Raw genomic sequence first — 27,460 nt, forward strand, 5'->3', positions numbered from 1 at the left:
TCATTATTGTAGTGTAAATAATAGCAAGCATAGTTCATAGTTCCAGATTTTTAACTGTTTGTTTTTATCTTTAAATTCTTTATTAGTTAAGGAATTACAAATGTGTCCTCATCCTCAACATTAACCCCCATCCTCTCCACTCCCCAACCCCCACTCATGTCCTCATCTCCCTGTTCTCCATGTCCATTGGTTTGGCTTATATGCATGCATACAAGTCCTTTGGTTAATCTCTTCCCCTTACCCCCACCCTCTCCTACTTTCCCTCTGGGGATTAATAGTCTGATTACTATTTCTCTGTATTTGGATCTGTCCCTGTTTATCAGTCTATGTTGTTCTCTATATTCCACAAATGAGTGAGATCACATGGTATTTATCTTTCTCTGACTGGCTTATTTCATTTGCATAATGCTCTCTAGTTCCATCCAAGCTGTTGCAAAAGGCAAGAGTTCCTTCTTTTTTGCTGCAGCGTAGTATGCCATTATGTAGATGTACCACAGTTTTCTAATCCACTCATCTGCTGATGGGCACTTAGGCTGTTTCCAAATCTTAGCTATGGTGAATTGTGCTGCTATGAACATAGGGGTGCATATATCCTTTCTGATTGGTGTTTCTGGCTTCTTGGGATATATTCCTAGAAGTGGGATCACTGGGTCAAATGGGAGTTCCATTTTTAGTTTTTTGAGGAAGATCCATACTGTTCTCCACAGTGGCTGCACCAGTCTTCATTCCCACCAGCAGTGCAGAAGGGTTCCTTTTTCTTCCACATCCTCTCCCACACTTGTCATTTGTTGATTTGTTGATGATGGCCATTCTGACAGTATGTGGTATGAGATGATACCACATTGCCGTTTTTATTTGCATCTCTTGCGTAGTTAGTGACTTTGAGCATGTTTTCATATGTCTTTCACCCTTCTGTGTGTCCTCTTTCAAAAAGTGTCTATCTAGGTCCGTTTCCCATTTTTTGATAGGATTATCTTCCTATTGTTAAATTTCATGAGTTCCCTGTAAATGTTGGACATTAAACCCTTATCGTAATATCATTGGCAAATATGTTCACCCATGCAGTGGGTCTTCTTGTTGTTTTGTTGATGGTTTCCTTTGCTGTGCAAAAGCTTTTTATTTTGATGTAGTCCCCTATGTGTTGAATTTTGTCCAAAGCTTTTTCTGCATCAATTGATATAACTATGTGGTTTTTAATCTCTAAATTTGTTTATGTGATGTATCACGTTTATTGATTTGCGGATATTGTACCATCCTTGCATCCCTGGGATAAATCCTACTTGGCCATGGTGTATGATCTTTCTGATGTACTGCTGGATCCGATTTGCTAAGATTTTGTTGAGGATTTTGGCATCTATGTTCATGAGAGATATTGGGCTGTAATTCTCTTTCATTGTGTTGTCTTTACCAGGTTTTGGTATTAGGGTGATGCTGGCTTCATAGAATGAGCTTGGAAGTGTTCCTTCCTCTTGAATTTTTTGTAGTAGTCTGAGGAGGATAGGTTTTACTTCTTCCTTGAATGTTTGGTAAAACTCCCCTGTGAAGCCGTCTGGTCTTGGGCTTTTGTTTGCTGGAAGCTTTTTGATGACTGCTTCAATTTCTTCCATAGTTATTGGCCTGTTGAGATTTTTAGATTCTTCCTGATTGACTTTTGGAATGTTGTATTTTTCGAGGAATATGTCATTTCCTCCAGGTTGTCTAGTTTGTCGGAGTAGAGCTGTCCATAGTATTTTTTAACAATCCTTTGTATTTCTGTGGGGTCTGTTGTTATTTCGCCTCTATCATTTCTGATTTTGTTTGGGTCCTCTCTCTTTGCTTCTTGGTGAGTCTGGCTAGAGGTTTGTCAATCTTGTTTATCCTTTCAAAGAACCAGCTCTTGGTTTCATTGATTTTCTGTATTGTTTTTTTGGTCTCTATGTCATTTATTTTTGCTCTAATCTTTATTATCTCCTTCCTTCTGCTCACTCTGGGGTTTTCTTGTTGCTGTCTTTCTAATTCTTTGAGACGTAGAGTTAGATGATTTACTACCATTTTTTCTTGTTTTTTGAGATAGGCCTGTGGAGCTATAAACTTCTCTCTCAGGACTGCTTTCATTGTGTCCCATAGGTTCAGGATTGTTGTGTTTCCATTGTCATTAGTTTCCAGGATGTTTTTGATTTCTTCTTTGATCTCACTGTTAACCCAATCAATATTTAATAACATGCTATTCAGCTTCAAAGTGTTTGAGTATTTGGGGTTGTTTTTACTGTAGTTTATTTCTAATATTATGCCATCATGGTCTGAGAAGATGCTTTTTATGATTTCAATCTTCTTGAATTTGGGAATACTTTGCTTGTGACCCAATATGTGGTCTATTTTTGAATATGTCCCATGAGCTCAGAGTGGAATGTATATTCCGAGGCTTTGGGGTGAAGTGTTCTGAAGATGTCTATTAAGTCCATCTGATCTAGTGAGTAATTTAGGATTGCTGTTTCTTTGCTGATTGTTTGTCTAGCGGACTTATCCAGTGGTGTCAGTGGTGTATTAAAGTCCCCTACTATGATTGTATTGTTGTCGATCTCTCCTTTGATATCTTCCAGGAGTTTTTTTATGAATTTGGGTGCTCCTGCATTGGGTGAATATATGTTTACCAGAGTAATATCTTCTTGTTGTATTGATCCCTTTAGTATTATGAAGTGGCCTTCCTTATCTCTTGTTATGGCCTTCACTTTGAGGTCTATTTTGTCCAATATAAGTATTGCTACCCCAGCTTTCTTTTCCTTTCCATTTGCCTGAAAGATATTTTTCCATCCCTTCACTTTCAGTCTGTGTGAGTCCCTTCTAATGAGGTGGGTTTCTTGTAGACAGCAGATGTATGGGTCATGTTTTTTATCCATTCAGCCACTCGATGTCTTTTGGTTGGAGCATTTAGTCCGTTTACGTTTAAAGTTATTATTGAAAGGTACTTGTTTGTAGTCATTTCTTTTTTTTGTGTGGCTCTTTTCTTTCTGAGCTTTTTATTTCTTCTTTTTACACCAGTCCCTTTAGCATTTCTTGCATTGCTGGCTTGGTGGTGATAAACTCCCTTAGCCTTTTTTTGTCTGTGAAGCTTCTTATTTCCCCTTCAATTTTGAATGATAGCCTTGTTGGATAGAGTATTCTTGGATTCAGTCCTTTGCTTTGCATCACTTTGTAAATTTCCGTCCATTGTTTTCTGGCCTGATGTGTTCCTGTTGAGAAATCATTTGATAATCTAATGGGAGATCCCTTGTATGTAACTTTCCATCTCTCTCTTTCAGCTTGTAAGATTCTCTCTTTGTCCTGAACATTTGCCATGGTAATTATGATGTGTCTTGGTGTGGGTCTTTTCGGGTTCACCTTGTTTGGGACTCTCTGGGCTTGCGTGACTTTTTTCTTCCCCACCTCAGGGAAGTTTTCTGATATTATCTCTTCGAGTAGGTTTTCTAATCCTTGTTCATCTTTCTGTTGTTCTGGAACCCCTATTATTCCTATGTTGTTTCGTTTCATGTTGTCCCAAAGCCCCCGTAGGCTCTCCTCCTGTCTTTTAATTTTTTTCTCCAATTGCAGTACAGTTTGGGTGTGTTTTACTTCCTTGTCTTCTAATTCACTAATTCGGTCCTCCGCTTCTCCTAGTCTACTGTTGATACTTTCAATGGTGTTTTTTATTGCAGCTATATCACTCTTTATTTCTTCTTGGGTCTTACTTAAGTCTGTTTTCTTCTAGCTTCTTGCGTATGTTATTGATTTTTTCCTCTGTCCAGTTTACGAACTCTAGGACCCTTATTCTGAATTCTTTTTCTGTCATGTTGCATGCCTCTGTATCACTTAGCTGCTTTTCTGGCGAGTCCTCTTTTTCTTTCCTTTGGGGGTTTCTTTGTCTACCCATGTTTGATCTCACTGACATATCTAGATGTCAGTGGCTGCTCCCTGGGTGGCAGTGACTCCTTGGGCTGTGGTTGCTCTACGGGCGGTTGTGGTAGCAGCTGCTCCTCAGTTGGCAGCAGCTCCTCTGGTGGGTGCTGTTCACAGCTGTGGTGGCTCTTCTGGCTGGTGGGGGGAGGTTTCACGTACAGCTGCTGTTCCTCAGCAGAGGGTGTGGTGCTCAGGAGGCTGCTCTGATTGATAGTCTTGCTGGATCGAGTATTCTTGGATTCAGTACTCTGCTTTGCAACATTTTTTATAGCTCCTTCCATTCCCTTCTAGCTTGATGTGTTTCTGTTGAGAAATCAACTGATAATCTGATGGGGGATCCTTTGTAGGTAACTCTCTGTCTCTCTCTTGCAGCCTTTAAGAATCTGTCTTTGTCTTGTACATTTGCTATCGTGATTATGATGTGTCTTGGTGTGGGTCTTTTGGGGTTCATCTTTCTTGGGACTCTTTGTACTTATGTCACTTTTTTCTTCCCCATACCTGGGAAGTTTTCTGTCATTGTTTCTTCAAATAGATTTTCTAATCCTTGCTGCTCTTCTTGTCCTTCTGGAAGCCCTATTATGCGCACGTTACTTTGCTTCATGTTGTCCCAAAGCTCCCTTAGGCTCTCCTCCTGCTTTTCGATTTTTTTCTCCAGTGGCTGTTCAGATTGAGCTTGGTTCTCTACCTTATCTTCTAACATACTAATTCGGTCCTCTGCTTCTTTTAGTCTGCTGTTGAAACCTTGCATGGTGTTTTTGATTGTAGCTATATCACTTTTCATTTCTTCCTGATTCTTGCATATGTTGTTGATTTTCTCATCCATCTGGTGAATGAATTGTACAACCATTACTCTGAATTCTTTCTCTGTCATATTGCATGGTTCAATTTCATTAATTTCCTTTTTTGGCGACTCCTCATTTTCTTTTCTCTGGGGGTTGTTTCGTCTCTTCATTCTGATTATCTACTGATGGTTCCAATGTCAAGTTGCATGGGCCTGGGCCATGTGCAGTGGGAGCCTCACACCACCCTAGTGTCACTGAAGAGCTCTGACATTAAGATGTGTGGTTGTTATGGGTTGGTGGGAACCAGGCTCGCTCAGAGTCAGTATTGCCAGTGCTCAATGTGGCCTCGTGTGCGCCCTTACAATCAGGGACCCTGCCTGCACTGTGCTGAAACAGAGACCCCCTAGAGTGTGTTGAAAATCAGAGCCCCCTAGCATGCGCCAGGAGTCAGAGTTCCCCAAGAATCCAGTATCAGAGTCTCTGTTGCTCCGCATGACCTCGCATTGAGAATCGGGGACCCAGTGTGCCCATGCACCAAGAATTGGAGTCACTGGCTCTTAGTGTGAAAGCACAGGGAATCAGGGATCCCAGGCGCAGGTGATAAGAAACACAGTCAAGTCACTGGTGCTTGGTGCTGCCTCCTGCCCGGAGAATCGGGGTTCCTGGGCCTGCGCTACGCTGGACAAACTCCCAGTTTTCGCACGTTAGCTCTCAGGCCAGGGCACCTGGAGCCGGAACTGCACACAGGATCAGTTCCCAGTGTTCACGCGTTAGGTCCCAGGCTACAGCACCTATAGCCAGCGCTTTTCACAGGACATGTTCCAAGGTGCTCATGTACTTCCAGGCTAAGTTCGTGTAGCAGCACTGAGGCTCGGGCAAGGGGTGGGTCTATCAGTTACTATGGTGCTACCTGAGAGCCTGTGGGAAGGGGGGATGGGCTCTGTTAATCACAGAAACCTGCTCCAGGGATCTCTGGATTCTTGGTGTCCGTGGGTCTGTAGCTGTGGTCACAGGTCTCTGTCCCCAGTGACTGCGGGGTCATGGTTTGCATCTGAGATCAGACTGGATGGTGCTGAGACCAGGATCATAGTCTCAAGCAGCTCTGTTTCTCAAGATGACATGGTCGCTGGGCCAGTGCTGGCGGCCCAAGAGTGTCCGAACAGGGAGTGGGGCTCCACCATCTAAGACTGCCTGGTTTAGCAGCCCCTTAGAAGACCTGCAGAATATTACTCTACCTATCTCATATACACACACACCACATTCATCCACACACTCTTCTATCACTTCCTTGAACTCTCACACGCTCTCCCTCCCTAGCTTCCCACCGGTCACCATTTTTCTCTCTCATAACTGTTATTTAGAGTTGTCTTTTGCTTCCTCAGTGCAAAAGCTATCGCAAGAGGTTTTCTCTATGAAATAAGAATAAAACAAAAAAGATGGGGTGAAAGGCAAAATAAGCCATAACTATTTCATCCTCATGTTTCTCTGCTTATTTTTCTTTGTCAGTGCAACGTATAAAGGCTGAATCTGAAGCAACTACAAGAAAAATATTGGAGGAAGTACAAAAAAAGAATGAAGAGAAGTGGGAAGAGAGAGAAAAGAATTATAAGGAACATGTGAAAAGGCTTGAGGAGGTGCAGAAGGAAAGGGCAGAGGAAGCGAGGATTGCAAAACATGAACTTGAGGTATTCAATTCTATCATCACCATTTTAACCTGAACTGTACAGAATCAAAAACATTGCTTAGAAGGTAGAGCATTATGTCACTTTTCTACCCAATCACTAGTACACACTACTTTCTCTTACTGCTTCTACCGCTACCATCTCTGGTTACTAAAGGATACTACTTGCAGGATAAAATCTCATGGAATTCTTTATTATTAGATCACTAATAAACAATAATTATTCATTACCAGGCACTGATCAATGGCTTTACAGTCATTCTGTCATCTAATTGTTATATTATGTTGAAAGTACTATTATAATCTTATTTTTAAATGAGGAAATTGTAATATCATAAGAGATAAGTATCGTTTCTGAGTCCTGCCTTGTGGAAGAATAGTGGGTCTGTCTATCTGACTGAGTGGAGTTAAAGGTGATTTTGTTTTACCTGGAGTTTGCTTGCCAGTGTTCTCGACAGTCAGCAGTTCCCATTATGGGTAACGTGTGTAGTCATCCTACTTCAGAGGAACTGGAAAAGAGAACTAAACCTCCATCCCTCCCAGAGAACATCCCTAGGACTGAAACACATTCCTGGCATAGTTGTCAGGCCTGACCCAGACCCAACCCCTCTCCACCACCAGTGGGATCCTGCTAAGGGCACATAGGTACACATTCTTACTACCAAGTACAAAGGTTTGGAAACACTGGACAAAAACATCAAGGAGCTATTTGAATTCTACAATGATTGTTATTTGGGTGATACAACTAAATTGAATTAATGCAAGTATTGCTGGGTTTTGCTTAAACTCATAGTCTTTATTTCATAATTCTAACTTCTACTGCATGACTAGGTTCAAGAGTCACTGAGGAAACAGCAGGAGAAAGAGATGCAACATGAGATTGAAGGTGAGAACAGCTAAAAACACTCTGAATATAAAAATAATAAATTTTACTTCAAAATTAAGAACTCTGCTCTTGAAAAAGCAGACTTTTAATGGAATGAAAAGGCAAGACACAGATTGGAAGTAGCTATTTTCAAATCACACATCAGGTAAAGGACTTGTATCCAAAATATTTAAAGAACTCTTTAAACTCAACAAATATCTCACTAAGTGGAAAAGCAAACATCCAAAGTATGAGGGGAAAAAAATGATATAATTAGAACATATACTTCATCAAAAACATATATTTGGATGGCAATAGCACATTAAACAACATCATCAATTATTAACAACGTCATTGCTTATTAGAATAGTGGAAATTCAAGCCACAATGAGATACCACTGTGCACTACCAGAAAGGCTAAAATTAAAAGGACTAAACATCTGAAGTATTGGTGGGGATGTGGAGCAACTGGAACCCTTATACCCTCCTGTGGGAATGTAAAATGGTAAATTGCTCTGGAAAACACTTTGTCAGTTTCTTAAAAAGTTTAACAAAAACCTACCATGCCATCTATTCAGTTGCTCCTAGATATACCCGCAGTAAAAAAGAAAGTTTGTGTACATACAATAACTTGTTTGAAAATGTTCATAGCTGCTTTCTTGGTAATAGCCAATAACTGGAAACAATCATATGTCCATCAACAGGTGGACAACAAAATTTAACATATCCATACAAAAAAGTACTGCTGAGCAATAACATGGAGTAAACTATTGATATATTAAACAACGTTCCAAAAATAAATATGCTGAGTGAAAGAAGGAAAAAAAAAATGTCTACATACTGTGTGGTTCCATTTATGTAAAATTCCAGAAAAAGCAAACTATTCTCTAGTAATGGAAACTGGCCAGTGGTTTTGCCTAGTGATGGGGGTGAGGTTTTATGTTCAGGAGGAGGGCCAAAGGGCATGAGGAGATGTTTCAGTCATAGGTATGTTCCTAACTTGATCGTGGTGTGGTTTTTTAGGTGTGTACATGTATCATAGATAGATAAAAATGCATTTGGCAGTAAATAGTGTTATCACTATACATCATTGAAGCTGTTCAAATAAATAAAAATTCCAGATAGATTGGAAACCCTAGAAATGTTGTCAACAACATTAATGTACTGGAAATCATTATTGTAGTGCAAATAATAGCAAGTATAGTTCATAGTTCAAGGAGATTTTTAACTGTTGTTTACAGTTGTCTTTTGCTTCCTCAGTGCAAAAGCTATCGCAAGAGGTTTTCTCTATGAAATAAGAATAAAACAAAAAAGATGGGGTGAAAGGCAAAATAAGCCATAACTATTTCATCCTCATGTTTCTCTGCTTATTTTTCTTTGTCAGTGCAACGTATAAAGGCTGAATCTGAAGCAACTACAAGAAAAATATTGGAGGAAGTACAAAAAAAGAATGAAGAGAAGTGGGAAGAGAAAGAAAAGAATTATCAGGAACATGTGAAAAGGCTTGAGGAGGTGCAGAAGGAAAGGGCAAAACATGAACTTGAGGTATTCAATTCTGTCATCACCATTTTAACCTGAACTGTACAGAATCAAAAACATTGCTTAGAAGGTAGAGCATTATGTCACTTTTCTACCCAATCACTAGTACACACTACTTTCTCTTACTGCTTCTACCTGCTACCATCTCTGGTTACTAAAGGATACTACTTGCAGGATAAAATCTCATGGAATTCTTTATTATTAGATCACTAATAAACAATAATTATTCATTACCAGGCACTGATCAATGGCTTTACAGTCATTCTGTCATCTAATTGTTATATTATGTTGAAAGTACTATTATAATCTTATTTTTAAATGAGGAAATTGTAATATCATAAGAGATAAGTATCGTTTCTGAGTCCTGCCTTGTGGAAGAATAGTGGGTCTGTCTATCTGACTGAGTGGAGTTAAAGGTGATTTTGTTTTACCTGGAGTTTGCTTGCCAGTGTTCTCGACAGTCAGCAGTTCCCATTATGGGTAACGTGTGTAGTCATCCTACTTCAGAGGAACTGGAAAATAGAACTAAACCTCCATCCCTCCCAGAGAACATCCCTAGGACTGAAACACATTCCTGGCATAGTTGTCAGGCCTGACCCAGACCCAACCCCTCTCCACCGCCAGTGGGATCCTGCTAAGGGCACATAGGTACACATTCTTACTACCAAGTACAAAGGTTTGGAAACACTGGACAAAAACATCAAGGAGCTATTTGAATTCTACAATGATTGTTATTTGGGTGATACAACTAAATTGAATTAATGCAAGTATTGCTGGGTTTTGCTTAAACTCATAGTCTTTATTTCATAATTCTAACTTCTACTGCATGACTAGGTTCAAGAGTCACTGAGGAAACAGCAGGAGAAAGAGATGCAACATGAGATTGAAGGTGAGAACAGCTAAAAACACTCTGAATATAAAAATAATAAATTTTACTTCAAAATTAAGAACTCTGCTCTTGAAAAAGCAGACTTTTAATGGAATGAAAAGGCAAGACACAGATTGGAAGTAGCTATTTTCAAATCACACATCAGGTAAAGGACTTGTATCCAAAATATTTAAAGAACTCTTTAAACTCAACAAATATCTCACTAAGTGGAAAAGCAAACATCCAAAGTATGAGGGGAAAAAATGATATAATTAGAACATATACTTCATCAAAAACATATATTTGGATGGCAATAGCACATTAAACAACATCATCAATTATTAACAACGTCATTGCTTATTAGAATAGTGGAAATTCAAGCCACAATGAGATACCACTGTGCACTACCAGAAAGGCTAAAATTAAAAGGACTAAACATCTGAAGTATTGGTGGGGATGTGGAGCAACTGGAACCCTTATACCCTCCTGTGGGAATGTAAAATGGTAAATTGCTCTGGAAAACACTTTGTCAGTTTCTTAAAAAGTTTAACAAAAACCTACCATGCCATCTATTCAGTTGCTCCTAGATATACCCGCAGTAAAAAAGAAAGTTTGTGTACATACAATAACTTGTTTGAAAATGTTCATAGCTGCTTTCTTGGTAATAGCCAATAACTGGAAACAATCATATGTCCATCAACAGGTGGACAACAAAATTTAACATATCCATACAAAAAAGTACTGCTGAGCAATAACATGGAGTAAACTATTGATATATTAAACAACGTTCCAAAAATAAATATGCTGAGTGAAAGAAGGAAAAAAAAAATGTCTACATACTGTGTGGTTCCATTTATGTAAAATTCCAGAAAAAGCAAACTATTCTCTAGTAATGGAAACTGGCCAGTGGTTTTGCCTAGTGATGGGGGTGAGGTTTTATGTTCAGGAGGAGGGCCAAAGGGCATGAGGAGATGTTTCAGTCATAGGTATGTTCCTAACTTGATCGTGGTGTGGTTTTTTAGGTGTGTACATGTATCATAGATAGATAAAAATGCATTTGGCAGTAAATAGTGTTATCACTATACATCATTGAAGCTGTTCAAATAAATAAAAATTCCAGATAGATGGGAAACCCTAGAAATGTTGTCAACAACATTAATGTACTGGAAATCATTATTGTAGTGCAAATAATAGCAAGTATAGTTCATAGTTCAAGGAGATTTTTAACTGTTGTTTACAGTTGTCTTTTGCTTCCTCAGTGCAAAAGCTATCGCAAGAGGTTTTCTCTATGAAATAAGAATAAAACAAAAAAGATGGGGTGAAAGGCAAAATAAGCCATAACTATTTCATCCTCATGTTTCTCTGCTTATTTTTCTTTGTCAGTGCAACGTATAAAGGCTGAATCTGAAGCAACTACAAGAAAAATATTGGAGGAAGTACAAAAAAAGAATGAAGAGAAGTGGGAAGAGAAAGAAAAGAATTATCAGGAACATGTGAAAAGGCTTGAGGAGGTGCAGAAGGAAAGGGCAAAACATGAACTTGAGGTATTCAATTCTGTCATCACCATTTTAACCTGAACTGTACAGAATCAAAAACATTGCTTAGAAGGTAGAGCATTATGTCACTTTTCTACCCAATCACTAGTACACACTACTTTCTCTTACTGCTTCTACCTGCTACCATCTCTGGTTACTAAAGGATACTACTTGCAGGATAAAATCTCATGGAATTCTTTATTATTAGATCACTAATAAACAATAATTATTCATTACCAGGCACTGATCAATGGCTTTACAGTCATTCTGTCATCTAATTGTTATATTATGTTGAAAGTACTATTATAATCTTATTTTTAAATGAGGAAATTGTAATATCATAAGAGATAAGTATCGTTTCTGAGTCCTGCCTTGTGGAAGAATAGTGGGTCTGTCTATCTGACTGAGTGGAGTTAAAGGTGATTTTGTTTTACCTGGAGTTTGCTTGCCAGTGTTCTCGACAGTCAGCAGTTCCCATTATGGGTAACGTGTGTAGTCATCCTACTTCAGAGGAACTGGAAAAGAGAACTAAACCTCCATCCCTCCCAGAGAACATCCCTAGGACTGAAACACATTCCTGGCATAGTTGTCAGGCCTGACCCAGACCCAACCCCTCTCCACCACCAGTGGGATCCTGCTAAGGGCACATAGGTACACATTCTTACTACCAAGTACAAAGGTTTGGAAACACTGGACAAAAACATCAAGGAGCTATTTGAATTCTACAATGATTGTTATTTGGGTGATACAACTAAATTGAATTAATGCAAGTATTGCTGGGTTTTGCTTAAACTCATAGTCTTTATTTCATAATTCTAACTTCTACTGCATGACTAGGTTCAAGAGTCACTGAGGAAACAGCAGGAGAAAGAGATGCAACATGAGATTGAAGGTGAGAACAGCTAAAAACACTCTGAATATAAAAATAATAAATTTTACTTCAAAATTAAGAACTCTGCTCTTGAAAAAGCAGACTTTTAATGGAATGAAAAGGCAAGACACAGATTGGAAGTGCTATTTTCAAATCACACATCAGGTAAAGGACTTGTATCCAAAATATTTAAAGAACTCTGTAAACTCAACAAATATCTCACTAAGTGGAAAAGCAAACATCCAAAGTATGAGGGGAAAAATGATATAATTAGAACATATACTTCATCAAAAACATATATTTGGATGGCAATAGCACATTAAACAACATCATCAATTATTAACAACATCATTGCTTATTAGAATAGTGGAAATTCAAGCCACAATGAGATACCACTGTGCACTACCAGAAAGGCTAAAATTAAAAGGACTAAACATCTGAAGTATTGGTGGGGATGTGGAGCAACTGGAACCCTTATACCCTCCTGTGGGAATGTAAAATGGTAAATTGCTCTGGAAAACACTTTGTCAGTTTCTTAAAAAGTTTAACAAAAACCTACCATGCCATCTATTCAGTTGCTCCTAGATATACCCGCAGTAAAAAAGAAAGTTTGTGTACATACAATAACTTGTTTGAAAATGTTCATAGCTGCTTTCTTGGTAATAGCCAATAACTGGAAACAATCATATGTCCATCAACAGGTGGACAACAAAATTTAACATATCCATACAAAAAAGTACTGCTGAGCAATAACATGGAGTAAACTATTGATATATTAAACAACGTTCCAAAAATAAATATGCTGAGTGAAAGAAGGAAAAAAAAAATGTCTACATACTGTGTGGTTCCATTTATGTAAAATTCCAGAAAAAGCAAACTATTCTCTAGTAATGGAAACTGGCCAGTGGTTTTGCCTAGTGATGGGGGTGAGGTTTTATGTTCAGGAGGAGGGCCAAAGGGCATGAGGAGATGTTTCAGTCATAGGTATGTTCCTAACTTGATCGTGGTGTGGTTTTTTAGGTGTGTACATGTATCATAGATAGATAAAAATGCATTTGGCAGTAAATAGTGTTATCACTATACATCATTGAAGCTGTTCAAATAAATAAAAATTCCAGATAGATGGGAAACCCTAGAAATGTTGTCAACAACATTAATGTACTGGAAATCATTATTGTAGTGCAAATAATAGCAAGTATAGTTCATAGTTCAAGGAGATTTTTAACTGTTGTTTACAGTTGTCTTTTGCTTCCTCAGTGCAAAAGCTATCGCAAGAGGTTTTCTCTATGAAATAAGAATAAAACAAAAAAGATGGGGTGAAAGGCAAAATAAGCCATAACTATTTCATCCTCATGTTTCTCTGCTTATTTTTCTTTGTCAGTGCAACGTATAAAGGCTGAATCTGAAGCAACTACAAGAAAAATATTGGAGGAAGTACAAAAAAAGAATGAAGAGAAGTGGGAAGAGAAAGAAAAGAATTATCAGGAACATGTGAAAAGGCTTGAGGAGGAGCAGAAGGAAATGGTAGAGGAAGTGAGGATTGCCAAACAGGAACTTCAGGTATCCAATTCTGTCATCATCATTTTAATTTCAACTGTACAGAATCAAAAACATTGCTTAGAAGGTAGAGCATTATGTCACTTTTCTACCCAATCACTAGTACACACTACTTTCTCTTACTGCTTCTACCTGTTACCATCTCTGGTTACTAAAGGATACTACTTGCAGGATAAAATCTCATGGAATTCTTAATTATTAGATCACTAATAAACAATAATTATTCATTACCAGGCACTGATCAATGGCTTTACAGTCATTCTGTCATCTAATTGTTATATTATGTTGAAAGTACTATTATAATCTTATTTTTAAATGAGGAAATTGTAATATTCTAAGAGATAAGTATCGTTTCTGAGTCCTGCCTTGAAGAAGAATAGCTGGTCTGTCTATCTGACCAAGTGGTGTTAAAGGTGATTTTGTTTCCTCAGAACCTGGTATAACTTTATCTCTGCAGGCACCCTAATGAAGTAAGACTCTGTGACCAGCTACAGAATTAAGCATGTAATTACATACCCAGGCTGCCTGTATCTTCCTGTTCTCTAGGCTCTACTATAAGTCATTGTTGAGTCCAGATGTTCTCCCAGAAATGCAATATGGACTGGCGCAGGCCATGAACTCTTCAACTTATTTCTGTTACTTTGCCACCAAGTATTGTAGAGTTGTATTAAGATCCCTGATCAATCATCTGACATGATTTTGAATTATGTAGTAAACTTCCCAATGGAATTCACTAATCTTTCTCACCTTCTTAGATATATATTTGAGAATCCACACCATCTATATTAGAGTTGCAGGAAAAAATGATATATTTTCCCGGAACGCTATGATGCATGTGGGTGAAGAAAGCCAAGAATAGGATCTGGGTCACTAATATTTTAGAAACTATAAGAAAGACCATGTCTCTAGCTAAAGAAATCCCAGAAATATTATTGGTTGGCATAGGAGAAAGTGATATAGTAGAAGTTAAGAAAGGCACATAGTTAAAAATAAATTTCAAAAACTCATAGGTATTGGCAGGGGAAATAACTTCACAAATGTGGGAAACATTTTATATTGTGTGAGTTCAGTCTCCACTTTTTCTTTTAGGAATCTGAGTGGAAAAATGAGCGGCTTCACGATAAGAACAAGAAACTTGAATATCAGTTAATGTTTAAGAAATCATGTAACCTATCCTAAAAATCCCAGGAACATAATTTCCTAACTGGCTCCCTCCACTCCCCACCCCCAGAGGAAACAACTTGAATGAGCAACCTCTGAATATCAAACAGTTCCCTCTCAATTAAAATTAGAAATATGATGTTTGCAATTTTTTTGTTTTCTTAATCCTCACCCAAGGATATATTTACCATTGATTTTTAGAGAAAGCAGAAGGAAGAGGTACAGGCAGAGAGAGAAACATCAATGTGTCTGTGAGTCAGTGCTCTATCCACTGAGCCAAATTGGCTAAGGCTGATGCTTGCAATTTTGTTCAACCATAAAGTTTGTAAAGAAGAAATAAACTGTGAAGACAATGTTGTTGTTTTTTGTTTTTGTTTTTGTTTTTGTTTTTGTTTTTTGGGTTTTTTGTTTTGTTTTTGTTTTTGTTTTTGTTTTTGTTTTTACAAAGTGATTCAATTCGTGCTTAATTATAGTAAGAGTGATTAGCATGATTCTTAACTGGATCCAATATTTGAAATCAGGCATATTGAATCTAGAAACACATTAAATTGTATAATGGGATGCATTTTACAATGAGGAGATAGCAGGCAGTTTCTGTTCAGGATAGACTTGCTCTCTCTCACATATCTCACCCTTCCAAACATCCTCAGTCCTATACTATTGCTCAAGGGTGTGCTTTGGTTTGGGGATAGTGTTGGGATATTGTGAACTTAGGGCAGTGATGGCAAACCTATGACATGCGTGTCAGAGGTGACACACGAACTCATTTTTTTGGTTGATTTTTCTTTGTTAAATGACATTTAAATATATAATATCAAAAATATAAATCTTTATTTTACTATGGTTGCAAATATCAAAAAATTTCTATATGTGACATGGCACCAGAGTTAAGTTAGGGTCTTTCAAAATGCTGACACACCGAGCTCAAAAGGTTCGCCATCTCTGAATTAGGGCAAAGATAATGGAGGTGAACTAAGCCATGGGACACATTGTTCATCACTCCTACCAAGTAGCCTATTGCTCATGGGCTGGCTGCAAATAAGGGACACTTGGGACAATTGATTGCAAGGTACAGACAGGGCCCAGTTCTTGGTGGCTGTACTTGATTGGGTGGTGGCTAATGGTCTGTGGACACAGATGGGACTCTGTGATACTGGTAGAAGAAGTACTTGCCTCTGTGCAAAATGGATTTATGTGTGGATGCTTCACCCTCACTGTCTACAAAATTTTTCTGGGTAATTACTGTCCTGTTCACAGGCTACTCATCTCTTTCTCTTCTACTCTCCTTCCTTAGTCTATTTTTTTTCCCCACAGTTCATAAAGTAGCTTTTACAGTCATACAAAGGGAAGTATTATCTCAAATTTGAAATAAATTTATTTTTATCCCTCTGAAAACCTTAACTATAATCCTGTAAAACTGAAACTAGACTATTGTTCTCTCTGCCTTTCTGATTTTTTGTTTGAACAATATTTTGAGGGGAAAATTGAATGTTGATCCTCAATTCACACCATATTCAAAAATAAAATTGAGATGAATCATAGTCTTTTTAAAAATATATTTTTATTAATTTCAAATAGGAAGGGAGAGAAAGAGAGAGATAGAAATATCAATGATGAGAGCCTACAACCTGGGCATGTGTCCTTGACTGGAATCAAACACAGGACCCTTCAGCCCCCAGGCTGACACTTTATCCACTGAGCCAAACCAGCTATGGCTGAATCATAGTCTTAAATGTTAAAGTTAATATCTTAAAGAAAGCTAAAAGAACAGAAGAAATTTTTCATCTTGGGGAAATAAATGTTTCTTAACACCATATAAAATGCACTCTACATATAAGAAAAACAATTGTTAAATTAATCTTCATCAGATTTAAAATATTCCATGGCTATTATCAACAGTACAAGAGATAACAATGCTGATGAAAAGGGAACCCTAGTGCACTGATGATAAGACCAAAATTGATGTCGCCACTATGAAAAACATGAAGATTCCTCAAAAATTAAAAATAAAGCTACCATATGATTAAGCAATTCCATTTCTTGGCATTTATCCAATTAAAACAAAACATTAACTCAGAAAGATATATGTACTCTTATATTCATTGCAGCATTATTTCCAATAGCCAGGATATGAAAACACTCTAAGGGCTCATCAACAACTGAATGGATAAAGAAAATGTGACCTGACCAGAGTGGCTCAGTTGTTGGGAATTAACCTGTGAACCAGAAGGTCACAGTTCAATTCCCTGTCTGGACACATACCCGGGCTGTGGGCTCGGTCCCCAGTGCAGGGCTGTGGGAGACAGCCAATCAATGATTTTCTCTCATCACTGATGTTTCTATCTCTCCTTTTCCCTTACTCTCTGAAATCAATAAAAATATGTGTGTGTTTTTAAAATAAAATGTAGCATCCTCTATCTAATAAAGAGCAAATATGCAAATTGATCATCATGCTATAACACAAGATGGCTGCACCCACAGTGGAGGCTGATTCCCATAATGAGCCTTAACAAACAATCAGCAGGGACCTGAGGCTGTGCCCCCACCCAGTGGGACTTGACAGGGGACCTGAGGCCACGCCCCCGCCTGGCAGGGCTTGACAGGGACCTCCAGCTGTGCCCCTCACCCAGCAGAGCTTGATGGGGGACTTCAGGCTGCTCCCTCAATCCCAGTGTTGGGGGACCTGAGGCTGTGCTCTCCCACCTGGTGGGGCTTGATGGGGGCCCTGAGGCTACACCACCCTCAGGCACGAGGCCGGGGGACCCGAGGCTGCACCTCCCCCTCCTAGCACCAGGCTGCGGGACCTGAGGCTGTGCCCCCTGCCCGGTGAGGCTTGATGGGGGTCTCAGGTTGTGTCCCCCACCCAGCAGTGCTTGACAGGGTATCTCAGGCTGTATCCCCCACCTGGAAGGGCTTGACGGGGGAACTCAAAGTGCACCCCCACCCCGGCCCAGGCTGGGGGACCTTAGGCTGACCCCACCCCCCGCCTGATGGGGCTTGACAGGAAACCTCCCACTGTGCATCTAGCCAGGCAGGGCTTGCCAGGGCAGCTCAAGGCACACTGCCCACCCTGGTGCCAGGCCAAGGCACCTCAGACCACGCCCGCTGCCCCGGCAGTGGGCCGAAGGACCTGAGGGTGCACTGAGGGACATGAGGCTGCACCTCCTGCCTGGCAGAGCTTGACAAGGAACCTGAGGCTGTGCCCCCCGGCTGGCGGGTTTTAACAAGGGTGGGGCCGGCCGGGTCTGAATCTCATCCAACGGGGGTTGGGCCAGCTGGATCTGGGTCTCCCAAGATTTTGAAGCTCCATGGGTGGGCGAGGACTTGACTCTGGATCCTGCGGCATGCCTCAGACTCTGACAGCAGGAAGATTTTCATATACATTTTACTAATTTTCTTTCATCTCTGACACTTCTATTATAGAGAAAGGAAAAATAGCAATGCTATCTAATAAAAAAGAAACATGGTAATTAGCGTACGACCGCTACCCTTCCCATTGGCTAATGAGGTTGGTCTCTTGTAAACAGCAAATGTATGGGTTATTTTTTTTTATCCATTCAGCCACTCGATATCTTTTGGTGGGAGCATTTAGTCCGTTTACGTTTAAAGTTATTATTGAAAGGTACTTGTTTGTAGCCATTTCTTTTTTTGTGTGACTGTTTTCTTTCTGAGCTTTTTATTTCTTCTTTTTACACCAGTCCCTTTAGCATTTCTTGCATTGCTGGCTTGGTTGTAATAAACTCCCTTAGCCTTTTTTTGTCTGTGAAGCTTCTTATTTCCCCTTCAATTTTGAATGATAGCCTTTCTGGATAGAGCATTCTTGGATTCATTCAGTCCTTTACTTTGCATCACTTTCTAAATTTCTGTCCATTGTTTTCTGGCCTGATGTATTTCTGTTGAGAAATCATTTGATAATCTAATGGGAGATCCCTTGTATGTAACTTTCTGTCTCTCTCTTGCAGCCTGTAAGATTTTCTCTTTCTCCTGAACATTTGTCATGGTAATTATGATGTGTCTTGGTGTTCATCTTGTTTGGGACTCCCTGTGCTTGTGTGACTTTTTTTATTGCCACCTCAGGGAAGTTTTCTGATATTATTTTTTCGAATAGGATTTCTTATCCTAGTTCCTCTTTCTGTTGTTCTGGCACCCCAATTATTCGTATGTTGTTTCGTTTCATGTTGTCCCAATGTTCCCTTAGGCTCTCCTCCTTTCTTTTAATTTTTTTCTCCAATTACAGTTCAGGTTGGGTGTGTTTTGCTTCCTTGTCTTCTTTTTTTTTAATATATTTTGTATTGATTAAGATATTACATATGTGTCCTTATCCCCACATTACCCCCACCCCCCCACACCCTCTCATGCCCTCACCCCCCCATTGTCCGTGTCCATTGGTTAGGCCTATATGCTTGCATAGAATTCCTTTGGTTGATCTTTCCCCCTTACAAGCACCCTCCCCTACCTTCCCTCCAAGGCCCGACAGTCCAATCAATGCCTCTCTGTCTCTGGATCAGTCCTTGTTCATCAGTTTATGTTGTTCATTAAATTCCACAAATGAGTGAGATCATGTGGTATTTATCTGCTCTCCAGTTCCATCCATGCTGCGGCAAATGGTAAGAGTTCCTTTTTCTTCTTCCTCTTCTTAAAGAATACCTTTTAGCATTTCATCTAATGCTGGTTTGGTGGTGATGAACTCCTTTAGCTTTTTCTTATCTGTGAAGCTCTTTATCTGACCTTCTATTCTGAATGATAGCTTTGCTGGATAAAGTAATCTTGGTTGTAGGTTCTTGGCATTCATCACTTTGAATATTTCTTGCCACTCTCTACTGGCCTGCATGGTTTCTGTTGAGAAATCAGCTGACAGTCGTATGGGTGCTCCCTTGTAGGTAACTGACTGTCTTTCTCTTGCTGCTTTTAAGATTCTCTCTTTTTCTTTTGCTCTTGGCATTTTAATTATGATGTGTCTTGGTGTGGTCCTCTTTGGGTTCCTTTTGTTTGGGGTTCTCTGTGCTTCCTGGACTTGTAAGTCTATTTCTTTGACCAGGTAGGGGTAGTTTTCTGTCATTATTTCTTCAAATAGGTTTTCAATATCTTGCCCTCTCTCTTCTTCTGGTACCCCTATAATTCTGATGTTGGTACGCTTGAAGTTGTCCCAGAGGCTCCTTACACTATCTTCATATTTTTGGAGTCTTTTTTCTTTTTTCTTTTTCGGTCCGGTATTTTCTGTTTCTTTGTATTTCAAACCTTTGACTTGATTCTTGGGATCCTCTTGTCTGCTGTTGGATCTCTGCATATTATTCTTTATTTCAGTCAGTGTATGCTTAATTTCTAGTTGGTCTTTTTTCATATCCTCCAGGGTGTCACTAAATTTATGGGCGGTTTCCATAAAATTCTTGAAAAACCTTATAAATGTGGTTTTGAACTCTATATCCAGTCGTTTGCTTTCCTCCATTTCTGTCATTTGTGACCTCTTTGTCTCCACATTTTTTATGCTACCGTGTTGGTAGAGTGGTTTTGTGTGCTAGGTGTCCTGTAGGGCCCAGTGGCTCAGCCTCCCCAGTTACCTGAGGTGGACACTCTTGGTGCACCCCCTTGTGGGCTTTGTGTACAGTCTTGTTGTAGTTATGCCTTGATTGTTGTAGGATTACTGGGAGGAATTGACCTCCAGGCCAATTGGCAGTGATAATCAGCTGTGTCTGCAGTGGGAGAACTTCTGTGCTGAAGACACCCTTCTGGGGCAAGACTTGCTTCAGTGGGGCTTTTGTGCTCACTGAGTCTGCCCCCTGAGTGTGTCCCTTATGGATCTGAGGAGTTGTAATCCGGATGGTCCCCCTCTGACAACTGGGTACACTGGCTCTTGGCTCTAAGGAGGTGCTAATTTAGCCTCTGGCTGAGGTTACCTGGCAGGAACTACGAAAAGAACTGCAGATTCCCCTTCCTTTTTTGGAGTTTGGAGGTGCCCTGATGAGGCCCAGCTGTGAAGCAATGCAAGCTGCTGTGGGGCCTTGGGCCTTCTCTTGGAAGTTCTGGGTCTGTCTGGCCCAGCTGCAATTCGTTAGGTAATTTTCAGGTTGCAAAGGGCCGGGACATTCATATGCAAAAGCCTCTGCCGCAGCCTGGGTGGGGCGGGGTCTCAGGGAATCAAAGGGCGGAGCAAGCAGCTATGGTGGATCCTCAGCCCTACCCTAAGGGGCCACTTGTCTCAGTGTCCTTATAATTGCTGCAAGCACCTCTGAGGGAAAGCCGCCCTCAAGTTCAGAGTTCTGCCTGCTGCCAGACAGTCCAGTTTCTCCCCGTATGAGTCCTGGGTCCCCAGAGACTTCCCAGAACCGGAGTTCAGAGCGGTTGGGAGCTTGTGACTCCCTCCCGATTCAAAAAGACAGCGGCGTCCTCAGGTGCCAACCCCTTATTGCGCACGCGAGCCTTCGTACCTCTGCACTTTACTTCCTCAGCTCCTCTGGCTCTCAGTGTGCTTTTCTTTCCTTCTAATTGTAGAATTTCCACTCGGCCAGCCTTCCTGTAGTTCTGGATGATGTCCGTTTTGTCTTTTTGTTGTATTTTTGAAGTTGTTGTGGGAGGCAGCAATTTCAGTGTTTACCTATGCCGCCTTCTTAGTTTTCTCCTCCGCTTCCTTGTCTTCAAAATCACTAATTTGGTGCTCTGCTTCTCCTAGTCTACTGTTGAAACTTTCAATGGTGTTTTTTATTGCAGCTATATTGCTCTTCATTTCCTCTTTGTTCTTACCGAAGTTATTGATTTTTTTCATCCATTTCTTTTTGATTCTTACATAAGTTATTAATTTTTTTCATCTGTTTCTTCTTGTTTCTTGCATAAATTGTTGATTTTTTCCTCCAACCGGTTTATGCACTTTAGGACCCTTAATCTGAGTTCTTTTTCTGTCATGTTGCATCCCTCTGTATCACTTAGCTGCTTTTCTAGCGAGTCCTTTTCTTTCCTTTGGGGGTTTCTTTGTCTACCCATGGTTGATCTCACTGACATATCTAGATGTTGGGTCATTCAGTGGATGCTCCCTGGGTTTCAGTGGCTCCTCAGGCTATGGTTGCTCCTTGGACAGTTGTGGTAGCAGCTGCTCCTCAGTTGGCAGCAGCTCCTCTGGTGGGTGCTATTCACAGCTGTGGTGGCTCTTCTGGCTTGGGGGGGAGGCTTCACACACAGCTGCTGTTCCTCAGACAGGTGTGGTGGTCAGGAGGATGCTGTTGCTTGGATCTGCTGTGTTGATTTAAAGGCACAAAATACAACTCAACAAGGCACAACGTACCAGGCACTGAACACAAATGTATTCACGATCTTAATAACCCCAAATAAAGGTTACCACCCAAGCTAAGAGAATTAGGGGATAAGGAAGAAAGAAGACAAAAAGATAAAAGAGAAAAAAGTAAAAAAAAAAAAAAAAAAAAGGAATGCTAAAATGAAATTGGGAAAAAGGAGGGAAAAAAAGTAAGAGAGAATGAAGTAGAAGAGGGGAAGAAACTATTTATATGAGGAGAAAACTCCAATAGAACCACCACTAATCCCAATGAATTCCAGCAACAGATCCCTGGAGATGAATGCAAACTACAAACAACCAATAATATCAAGTGAGGCAAGTGAAAACAGAAGCACAAAAATGACTGGGGGGAAAAAAACAACAACAGAAAAAGAAAAAGAAATACAACCTCACAAACAATCCTAAAAAAAAACCCAATATACTCAACAATCAAGCAAACAACAACAAAACAATAGAGAGAGAAAAGAAAAAGAAATTGGATAGTGAAGAAAAATAAGGGAGAGGTATATAAGGATTTAAAGCAGGGGATTGGAAATAGGATATATGAGTAGGGTGAAATTTTGATGAGGGTAAAAAGAAGGCATAGGGAAATCTAAAGCAGGAATAGGGTAAAAGAAACAGGACAACAAAAGGGGAAAAGTGAGGAAGAGGGTTTTAGCATAGAGGTAAAATTGAGGTAGAGAAAAATGATGCTAAAGGAACGATGAAAATAGAATATAGAACACTAATCCCAAAATAAAATAAAGAGAAAATAAAATGACACTTTAAAAAATGGTAAAATGGTAGCAGTAATAATACTGGTTAAAAATAAAAATGTAGTAATTAAAAGGTAAAATCAGATGATGAAAAAAGAAAAAAAATTGGTTTCTTAGTTAAAAGGTGAAAAAAGAATAAAAAAATAAATAAAAATTTGCAGTAGTGAAGGTCCTTCGGTTCTTCTACTCTTCAGTATGGCACACCTTAGTCCTGCCAGGTATTCAGGAGAGTGTTGAATTTCCCTGTGATACACTGTTCCTCCATGTTGTAAACCACAGTCCTGATTTTAAAGCAGGCCGTATTTGTTTCCCAGACTGCCTTAATTTTATTTACATAAGAGTCAGTTTGTGGCTCAGCCACAAACTGGGTGGTAGTGTTTCTGGATTGACCTCCGAGGCTATATGGCCTCTCTATCCAGTAGCAAGGCTTTATTTTCTCTATTGCACTTAAAACTGGTTTGGGGAAGTCCACTGCCCAGAGCTGGTTCTTTAATCATTACCCCGCTCTGTTTCCCAGGTTCCACAAAAACAACTTTCCCCTGCAGTCTTTGCGAGTGTCCCCAACTGGGCAATCCCATGCACTGGGTTTAGTAATCAAACACAAAGATTTAAGGGGAAGAGAAAAAGAAAAACAAGAGCCTGAGGAGTTGCGTGAATTCACAACCCTGCATCTTCCAGCACACGCAGTCTCTTCCGCGCGCCCTCTCTCTCCTTACATTAAGTAGCCTGCACACTGGCAAAATCTGAGGTTGCCTTTTTGCATCCAGTCCAGCTATGGGCTAATTTTAAGCGTTCCCTTCTGCCAGCAGCCCTGTGGGAGCTCTTCCACATTCGTGGATCACACTGGCCCCAAAGGCTGCGGTCTTTGTAGGGCGCAGACCTCCCCGCGCACACTCCTCTCCCCAACCTGAATTGCCAACCGCACCTTCAGGCGAGACCTGACCTTTCCATGAAAAGCAGAACTCCACATAGTCATGCTGTCCCAGATCTGGTGTTTCCGGGTTAGCAGCTGATCTCTGGATGCCGGGTCTTTGGATGAACAGTATACGTTTCCAAAAAACAGCCACTCAAGATGGTGCAGTCTCCACAGCTGAGCTGGTGTTCCGGGAGAGATATTAGCCGCAGTCTCCAACCATCCGCTTTCTCCAGGATTCCTCCACCTTTCCCGGCTGCAAACTGTCTCTCAGCTGAATATCCTCTGCTTATTCGGGCTGTATGTTACCCACTTCAGCTGCTCACCCTAACAGCCCTGGGACAAGGCACGGGACACGTCCGTCTATACCTCCACCATTTTTTTAATCAGTATTTATTTATTTATATTTATTTATTTATTTATTATATTTAGGAAAAAAAAATTTATTTTAAGTTAAGCATCTCTACCTAAACGTATTTTGGTATCAAACAACTACAATTAGCGATGGGGCAAAATGCATCTATAACTATTAGTTATTTACAAAAACTATACAAAATTAGATTAATTATAACATCAACTTATCAAAGCTTCCTGAAATTAATTTTGCTTTTGGAAAAGTATCAAAAGTCTTCAAATTCAGAATGACAGTCTTTATTATTTTTAATTCATGGGATTATAGCACATCAGATCTTCAAGCAAAAACAACAGACGAACATCTCTATGATAAAATATTCTCCTCTTCCAGATAGCTTGGAATGAAAATGAAAACATGTTCCCTTTTTAGTGAAGAAAAACACTTCAACAAAGTGTCCAATAAAAATCAAACACCTGTCAGAATGGCTTGTCTATTGGAACTAAAACTGGGCAACTACTCTACATTATTAAAAACTGACTTACATTGTCCTTTTTTTCTTTATTAAATAAGTTTTTCTCAGACATTTCAGATCTCTAAGCCTTACAGTAAAAAATGTTGCTCGGTTTTTACTAGTAAATCCACAACCATAGAAGGTCTATATCTTCAAGATAATACATATTTTCAAGGTGCATATGAGCATAACTAAAATTCTTAAATTGTTAACAAATTTAGGAGCACTAATTTAATATTTCGTTGCAAAATATAGGTGGTCTTAAGAGCAACATGCTTAGTCAATTTTTCTTAAGCTTTTAGGCTTGGTACCAAAATATTTAAAAATTAAGAAAAAAATTACCATGACTCTGCTAATGGCTTTTCAGATATTAATCTGCAGACAAGCTAAAATACTTATCTAACAAAGTATCCAATTATCTAACAATATTTGTCATGCACTCATAAAACAATAACAAATATATAATATAAAAGTAACATCAACAAAAATAGCCATAGGTATTTTAGGTCTAGATTGAGTTTATCTAACAAGGGTTACATGAGAAATATCATGTAAGACCCAAATAAATTTCAGATACAAAGTCATATCATGTGGCTTTGTTCAAACACACCTAAAATTCAGGTTCAAATTAAATAACTAGGCGGGCTTTTTTATATCACCAGCTTTCATCAGGGCTTTAATGGCTCTTGTCCTCATCTCAAGTTTTAGCAGCTCCAGCTGCTGTGCAGAAGGCTGAACATCTTCTGGTGGAGGAACCATGAGGGTAGCTGCTTTGGGCTCCTTTGGGCTAGTCTCTGCCAGTCCCAGAATCTCATTCACACTTTTCTCAATGTCTTTCTCCAGATCATCTATCTGACCAGCTTCACTATGGACTGTATTTTCTGGGACCTTAGCACCAGCTGCCTCTTCATTGCATGGGCCTTCTATGTCGCTGTCATAAGCACCTGCGCTTATACTGAGAACATCACTATCTTCCCCTTTGCCTTGTTTTAATTCCAGACGTTCAGGTTGCTTGTTCTCTTTCAGGGATGAAGAGGAATCTATACACATGTCTTGTTGACTGACTAAATCAGATCCCTTCTTCGAGCCATCTGCCTCCTCTTCCATATCAGAGTCCATACCATTGTCACCCTCAAGAATCTTCAATATTTTTTTTTCAGATAGGAGTTCTAACTGTTCTTGGTATAATTTTTTAATTTCTTCTACTGAACAGTTCTTTAACACGTCAGGCAACATTTTCTGTACCGTCTTCTCTCCGATGACAAAGAAGCACTGCTGAAGCATTTCCTTTTTGTCTGATATGTAGAAACTAACTGGTTTTAATGACACAGGTCCAGACCACCTTCTTCAAGATCACTGTGCTCTGCCAAGAATAATTCTTTTTCCAAAGTTGGTAAAAGATATTTGGCTTCCTGCGGCGCCGAGCCCGGCACCCCTAAGGCTGAGTCCATGCTCCGCCACTTCCTGTGCTCGCTGCGCTCGGGCCGCTGGCCCCGCTGGCGCCACTCCCAGGGAAGCCGGCATTCCCGCCGCCGCCGGCGCCCTCGCCGCTGCCGCCCAGCGAGGCCACCAGGTCCAGCGCCGCGAGCGCCGCCGCCGCCTCCTGGCCGCTCCTTTTGCGCCGCTTCTCCCGGGAAGACTTCTTCCCCGTCATGATGCTTGAGCTGGAACCATCAGAAAGCCCTCCATCTCTGAAGCCACCACCTAAACCTCACCCCTGCCACCAGGGCGGGCGCCGGCCAGTATTTATTTTTTTAAGGCTGAATTACATTCCATTGTATTTAAATACCAGGTTTTCTTTATCCAGTCATTCTTCAAAAGATGTTTAGGTTACCTCCAAGTCTTGGTCCTGTGCACAATGCCTCAGCGAACATGGGAGTGCAGATCTCTCTTTGATGTTTTCATTTCCTTATATACATATCATGAAGTGGGCTCGCTGGATCATATGGTAGTTCTATTTTTTTTTAATTATTTGTTGGGAAAACTACATACTGTTTTCTATAGTGACTGCACCAATAATCAATTCCACCAAGAGTGTACGAGGATTTGCTTTTCTCCACATTCTTGCCAGCATTTGTTTTCTTTTTGTTTTATAATACACGTCTGTAAAGTGTGAGGTGATATCTCATTGTGGTTTTCATTTGCATTTCCCTGGTGATTAGTGATGTGCAATGCCTTTTCACATACCTGTTGGTCATTTTTATGTCTTCTTTGGAGAAATGTCTATTCAATTACTTTGTTCATTTTTAAAATTGGTTTATTTGTTTTTTTGCTATGCAGTTGTAGAAGTTATTTATATATTTTGTATATGAACCTTTTATCAGATATATCATTTGCAAATATTTTCTCCCATTCCAGAGGCTGCATGTTCATTTATTGATTGTATCTTATGGTGTGAAAAACCTTTTTATTTTTATAATCCTAATTGTCTATTTTGCCTTTGTTGTCCGTGCTATTGCTGTCAGATCGAAAATGGCATTGCCAAGGACAATGTCAAGAAGCATTCTTCCTGAGTTTCCTTCTAGCAGTTTTAAGATTCAAATCTTACATTTAAGTATTTGATCCATTTTGAGTAGCTTTCGGGTATGGTGCAAGATAAGGGTCCAATTTATTCTGTGACATGCAGATATCCAGTTTTCCTAGCACTATTTGCTGAAGAGTATACTTTTCCCCATTGTGTATTTTTGACACCCTAGTCAAAGATCAGTAGACCATATATGTATGGATGCATTTCTGGGCTCTCTATTCTGCTCCGTTGGTCTATTTGTCAATTTTCATGCAAGCATCATACTGTTTTGATTACCATCATTTTGTAATATATTTTGAAATCAGTAAGTGTGATGCCTCAAGCTTTGTTCTGCTTGCTCGAAATA

General features: G+C 39.8%; 2 protein-coding genes across 2 annotated transcripts in view; one reads left to right on the plus strand and one right to left on the minus strand.

Moving 5' to 3' along the window:
• The window catches only part of LOC132230852 (guanylate-binding protein 1-like), a 178,060-nt gene that overhangs the window by 21,331 nt on the left and 129,269 nt on the right, over positions 1-27,460 (plus strand). The gene's annotated exons all lie outside the window — the stretch shown is intronic.
• On the minus strand, positions 24,351-26,342 carry LOC132230836 (caspase activity and apoptosis inhibitor 1-like). Its single transcript, XM_059688912.1, is given in 3 exon segments — positions 24,351-25,918; positions 25,921-26,070; positions 26,073-26,342. Coding segments are annotated over 3 exon segments (1,014 nt in total). The 5' UTR covers positions 26,242-26,342; the 3' UTR covers positions 24,351-25,223.

Source organism: Myotis daubentonii, chromosome 3, assembly GCF_963259705.1.
Source record: "Myotis daubentonii chromosome 3, mMyoDau2.1, whole genome shotgun sequence".
Lineage (NCBI taxonomy): Eukaryota > Metazoa > Chordata > Mammalia > Chiroptera > Vespertilionidae > Myotis > Myotis daubentonii.